The sequence below is a fragment of the Arachis duranensis genome, chromosome 6 (assembly GCF_000817695.3).
Source record: "Arachis duranensis cultivar V14167 chromosome 6, aradu.V14167.gnm2.J7QH, whole genome shotgun sequence".
NCBI classification, from domain to species: Eukaryota; Viridiplantae; Streptophyta; class Magnoliopsida; order Fabales; family Fabaceae; genus Arachis; species Arachis duranensis.
Window position 1 is genome coordinate 27,747,184 of NC_029777.3, and position 6,505 is coordinate 27,753,688.

At 34.5% G+C, this 6,505-nt stretch overlaps 1 protein-coding gene across 1 annotated transcript in view; it reads left to right on the forward strand.

Annotated features, from left to right (window-relative positions):
- Positions 1-4,674, forward strand: part of LOC107493492 (NADPH-dependent alpha-keto amide reductase-like) — a 14,985-nt gene extending 10,311 nt beyond the window's left edge. Inside the window, 9 exon segments of the mRNA XM_052262999.1 lie at positions 1,147-1,393; positions 1,671-1,839; positions 1,993-2,090; positions 2,557-2,692; positions 2,809-2,819; positions 3,142-3,267; positions 3,551-3,613; positions 3,735-3,839; positions 4,236-4,674. Coding sequence (XP_052118959.1) covers positions 1,147-1,393; positions 1,671-1,839; positions 1,993-2,090; positions 2,557-2,692; positions 2,809-2,819; positions 3,142-3,267; positions 3,551-3,613; positions 3,735-3,839; positions 4,236-4,265 — 985 coding nt within the window. The 3' untranslated portion in view covers positions 4,266-4,674.
- Positions 4,675-6,505: the final 1,831 nt, after the last annotated feature.

Sequence of the window (6,505 nt, forward strand, 5' to 3'; positions counted from 1 at the left end):
TCCAATCACTTGTGTCATCATACAATGCACACATCAACTTACCTTTCTTACCTCTTCTCGGCCTCCGGCCCAATTTCACAATTTAAATGCATAAACCACAAATCAATACTCATTACCCAATACATAAATTCTCAACACAATCATTGATTCACATTACATACCAACTATGCATATTAGCACCAACCATTTACACAATCCAAACTTAATCCTAGGGGCATCTAGCCTAGAAATTCTCATCACACCACACGGTACTTAAATGAAACTTAAACCGTACCTCTTGTAGCCAAATCAATTGAGCCTCTTCTTTGGGAGTCTCCACCAACCTTAGCTCCAAGCCTCACCAAAGCTCCTCAAGCAACACCAATCTCCCAATTGTGCACCAAGATCATCAAATACACTAACATAACCAATATCACATACATACATCAACCTAGGGCTCATAAGGATGATAAATCACAAGGGTTTGAGCACTTCTTACCTCAGCCCATATGAAGTAGGGATAGAACCCACTTAGAATCCATGTTGGAGTATCCCTAAACACCCAAAATCACAAGATTTCAACACTAACTTCCCAAAAACGTGTAACAGTGGGGAATTTCGAAAACTGGGCAGAGATGAATGGAATACTCAGCATAAAACTTAGATAGAATTGTAGAGGATGAGAATAGCGACGCGTGGCCACAAACGGCTCGTCAATCGGAGCTTCGTAGCTCAAGTTATGGTGATTTGAAGATCAAAGAGAGTTAGGTTTTCTCTCTTCTCTTCTCTCTTCTTTATTTCAGCGCCCCAACCTCTCTTTTAGGGCAAAATGAGCTGAAATGATCATAACTAATGTTTATATATGTTGGGTCTTGGGCCCACTTAGGCCCAGTTCACTTATTTTTGTCCGTTGGCCCAATTTTGGACCAAAGCCTTTAAGATTAGCGCTCTAAATCGCACTTCAAATATTTCTACCTCCCCTAATTATAATTCCTCATTTCTTAATCTTATTTACTCATAATCAATTTTCTCAGCTGCAGTACCAGACAGGTCTCAGCCGGTACTGCCGGTCAAAATTCCACTGCGCGCATTCGCTCCTACTTAACTCATTATTTAATTAATTTCGGTTAGACCGGGTATTACATAGTTGATCTTCAAATTGATTAGGAAACTTGGGTTGGACTATTTAGACCTCTACTTGATTCATATGCCAGTGAGGTTGAAACCTGAAGCTGATGGAGTTCTTGAAATAAGAAAGGATGATTTACTTCCCTTTGACATAGAAGGAACATGGGAAGCCATGGAAGAGTGTCAAAGATTAGGCTTAGCCAAATTCATTGGTGTAAGCAACTTTGGCATTAAAAAACTCACATGGCTCTTAGAAAATACAACTATTCGTCCTGCTGTCAATCAAGTAAGAAAATTCAATAGCAACACTTGCCAAAAGGGATTAAATTTATCAAATAAATATACATATTTTAAATAAAAAATTTTATAGTGTCTATAAAATTTGTGTCTAATTTGTTTAAAAGATGATGGGTAAAGGAGTAGAGTCCACGATTTATATTTGATTATTTGTGTCAAATAGTTAAAAATTTAGACACGTTAGAACACACCATTTTAAATTGAATAATTTCTTTTTTTTTTCATTTTGACAATAATGATGTGCCTATATTCAATTTTGACTTTAGGTGGAAATGAGCTCATCATGGCAACAAGGAAAACTCAGATAATTTTGCAAGCAGGAAGGAATCCATTTGGCTGCATGGTCACCATTAGTATCTTACACAAAATCTTGGGGTACTAATTCAGTTATGGAGAGTCCAATCATTAATGAAATAGCCACTTCTAGACACAAGAGTTTGCCTCAAGTGCTCTTTCTTAACTCAACTCTAATCTTTGTCTTTAACTACCCCCTATATTTTCTCTTATAATTTTTGTGATCTTAAAGTTAAAACTTTGACCGGATAAAAATTTGTGTTATTCTATAAGGATATGGCCCATGCTTTTCAGGTTTAACCAAGTTGGAATCTCTGAATCTGAAGTGGTGTAATTGCATAATAGATGTCGATATGAAACCTCTATCAGGTTGGTTTCATATTCTTCTGTATGTGAGGCAAAGTCACTGATATTCTAATTATTACATTCACTGCATAAGCATACATGGTGAGATGAGTAACAACACAGATTTTTCATTGAATTTACCTGCAGAGCTTACAAACCTGCACAGATTTCATGCTCATCTTCTTTTCTTTTCTTGCCTCATTTCACGGCTACAAAATCTTGTTCTGTTAAATTTGGAAGGCTTCTTTGTAACTGCTGCATGCTTGGATTCTCTTGCAGGTTGAATCACTTCACAGACCTTATTTATTTATTTATTTATTTATTTTTTGTGTGAGGGAGAGGAATAAGTTTATCTTGATAATATCTATGCCAAAGAGCTTTAGGTGTATCTTTTTTGTATATATATTTTTTCCCAGACTTCAATTCAAAATTCATATGATTTTTTTTGCTTATCGTAATCGCTGTGCTTTCTCATTGCTTATTGTGATCTATGTGATCTATGTGCTTTTTCAGTTTCTCATTGCTAAAGAAGGAATAGAAAGCTCCGCTTTCTGGTTTTCTCTTGGAGGAAAACAGAATTACACCAGCAAAAAAGTCAACAATGACATTATCAGAGAACCACATTTGTTTAGTTTCTCTTTTAATAGAGGTATCATCGTATAAGTACTTCTCCATATAATTATGAAACTCCATATTTGTTTAATGATATTCAACTAAGCTGACCATTTCTATTTTGTATATTCTTGTGCAATGTCGATGTACCAGGAAAGTTTCAGGTGAGTTTGTGATTACCACATTATGTAAACTTTCACACTCTTACTAGGAAACCAGTCAACAGTAACTCTATAACTATAGGTTTTGTTTTTTTTCTAAATCTACCTTTTACGTTACTCTCCAGGTAGAGTAGGTGTACAACTTTTCCCAAGATGATTTGTTAACAGAGGACATCCTCATACTAGACACGCAAGCAGAAGTGTTTGTTTGGATTGGCCAGTCTGTGGACCCAAAAGAAAAACAAAATGCTTTTGAAATTGGCAAATTCGAGCATTTATTTCTCATATTGTCCTTTACTTGATTTCTTTTGGAAAATTTTCTCAGAGCTATATAGATAAGGCTGTATCACTGGAGGGACTATCTCCTTGGGTACCGCTATATAAAGTAACAGAAGGGAATGAACCATGCTTTTTCACAACATACTTTCCATGGGACCATGCTAAAGCTTCGGTATGTGCTACAACATAACAGAATTCTAATTTTTTATTTGTCTTATTTTCTTAGAAATGACTTTGTTCTGGCAATTATTGTCATCTGCAGTTGTTGATTACAGTTTGCTGCATGTAAAAGTTACTATTATATTTATTATAGTGCTACATAATGCTATCAATACATATACTTAGCCGAAGTATATCAGATATATGTGTGATTTCTGAAATTGATTAGGTAATTCATGTGCATGTTCATGTTTCAAAATGAGCCACCTTATGGATTATTTCCTGATGCAATGCAGGTTCAGGGGAACTCTTTCCAGAAAAAGGTGACATTACTCTTCGGGATTCGCCATGCTGTAGAGGTATAGACATGAGTTATTAATTCTGATGACAAAAGTTTTGCTATTTTTCTTACTCTAATGCTGTATAGTAAATATGTTGTGCAATGAATATCTGTTTAACTATGCATGAATATGTTGACAGAAAAAGTCTAATGGGCCAAGTCAAGGGGGACCAAGACAAAGAGCTGAAGCTTTGGCTGCCTTGTCTAATGCCTTTAATTCATCTTCTGATATGACATCCAGTATGGTATGGCAACATGTTTAAGATTGTATAAACTATGTTTTTCTTTGTTGTTTTATAGTCAATGAAATTCAACCAAAAGTAGGTTCTCCTAACAAGAGCGTGTAGGATAATGACGAAGCATTTAAGCATATTGTATATGGTATCTTTTCTTTTGTTATTAGTGGTAAATTTAATAATTATATTTAGGTAGGTACAGTTCAGGTTTTTCCATCTTTGCCGAATAGAAAATTAAAGGAAAGAATATCATAGTATTTAAATTAAATTTTGCCAAAAAGAAAAATGAAGGAAAGATATCAGTTTTTAAATTAAATTGAACATCTCCAAATCAAGTCACAGATCATGATGATTTCATATTCTGTTGGAACTTGCCTTTCTTTCTAATACTTTCTACTCTCACAGTCACAGGATAGATTGAATGGGCTGAATTAAGGAGGATCAAGACAAAGAGCAGAAGCTTTGGCTGCTTTAAACTATGCATTTAAATCATCATCTGAAACCAAAAGTTCTAGCCCTAAGACAACTGGAAGAAGTCAAGGATCACAAAGAGCAGCAGTAGTAGCTACTCTCTCTCAAGTTCTTACTGCTGAGAAGAAGAAAAAATCACCTGATTTTTCTCCTGTGAAAACCAGAAGTCCTGTTGTGGAAACTAGCACTTCCGGTGAGAAATATAGCTCTTAGTGGCTAAGTTAAATGTGGCACAAAAGAAAGATTAGCTATTATGAGAAGGTTAGAGCGTCAAGTAGTTCTAGTGCAGTTCCACTACCACCGCCGCCACCCTCAATGTCTTCAGATGAGGACTATGATGATGATGAGGATGAACATGATACTGAAGACTATAGCTGATAATTTTAGTATAATTGAACAATATACTAGGAATTATAGATAATGATCAATACATTTTGTTTATGTTTTGAATTATATGGACTTGCTTGTTTATAGTACTTCATAATACGATGAATTTGTTTATTTTTTAAAATATTATAAATATTCGAATACAAATTAGATAAAAATTTGTATTAAATTTATATTTATTTTGTATGAAAACAAGTTTATTTTGCAATTAGAAAAATAAAAAAAATTCTATTTTACCTTACTGACGGATTTACAGACGGATTTTCTGTCTGTAATCAGAACGTGGGATGATTTTCCAAAGTTCAAATTACAGACAAAAAATCTGTCGGAAAATCCGTCTATAATTCCAGACGGAAAATCTGTCGGAAAATCCGTCTATAATTACAGACGAAAAATCCGTCTGAAAATTCGTCTGTAATTATAGATGGAAAATCTGTCAAAAAATCAGTTTGTAATTACAGACGGAAAATCCGTCGAAAAGTTCGTCACCTTTGGGAAACGGATAGAAAATTTACAGAGGAAAAATCCGTCGGTAACGGGTAAAAATTCGTCTGTAATTTTCCGACGGAAAAAAATCCGTCGGTAAATAATTTCCGACGGGACTTTTACAGAGGGACAAAATCCGTCGATAATTTTATCGGTAACCAAAAATCTGTCTGTAATAAAGACTAAATCCGTCTGTAAATCTGTTTATATTAATCCATTTTCTAGTTGTGAAAATGCTGACATGTCATGATAACTTTAGGTGCTGACATAGTTTACTGCTATAATGTAGATGTTTGTTACATACGTAGCCAATGTAAAATAATGATAAGCTTAATTATCCTTATCCATGACCTCAAAAAACCATCGTCATTTCCAAGGGACGCGACTTTCACATTTATGTTCACCACTTGGGGTTTTCATAAAATCCCTTCACTAGCTAAAGAATTACTAAAAAATCCTAGAAGAAAACCTTCTTCACCATAGAGATCATTGTTAACTTTGGAGAGCTGGAGGTTCACACTGACATTGCTGCTAACAAGTGCGCTAACGACATTGTTGTTGACAGAAATTAGACGGCCCTTGAAAGAGTTCATTAACGGTGATTAGATTTGTCAGTGTTATAATATTGTATGGTTATTTTTAGTACTTTACTCGAAAAGTAAACTATGGAGAGGGAATTTAGGAGCCATGTTATCTAAAATATCATCAAAAGTTGCATTCACGAGGTTATAGTCTTAGACTTACAAGTTTTCCAAAATTAGCAATGCATAATTATTCACATTCAACACTATATTCTGTATTCTTAGGCCAATATTACTAAATCTTTATTTTTTTGGATAATAATCTAACTGAATTAAAATGGTAAATAATTTTTTTTACCCCCAACTCAGTTATCCCCTCTTTTCTTCACCCTTAAGTTAAAGATAAAGAGAGATTGGTCTTAATTTATAGGTCTTTAAATACTAAAAAAATTATCCTTTTTTATGCGTTTTTTTTGTGTAAAAAATATCTCATAATATTGTAATTTTTGTTTCACAACTAGAAAATGGATTAATACAGACATATTTACAGACAGATTTAGTCTTTATTACAGACGGATTTTTGGTTACCGACGAAATTACCGACGGATTTTGTCCCTCTGTAAAAGCCCCGTCGGAAATTATTTACCGACGGATTTTTTTCCGTCGGAAAATTACAGACGGATTTTTACCAGTTACCGACGGATTTTCCCTCTGTAAATTCTCCCTCCATTTCCTGAAGGCGACGAACTTACAGACGGATTTTCCGTCTGTAATTACAGACGAATTTTCAGACGGATTTTTCGTCTGTAA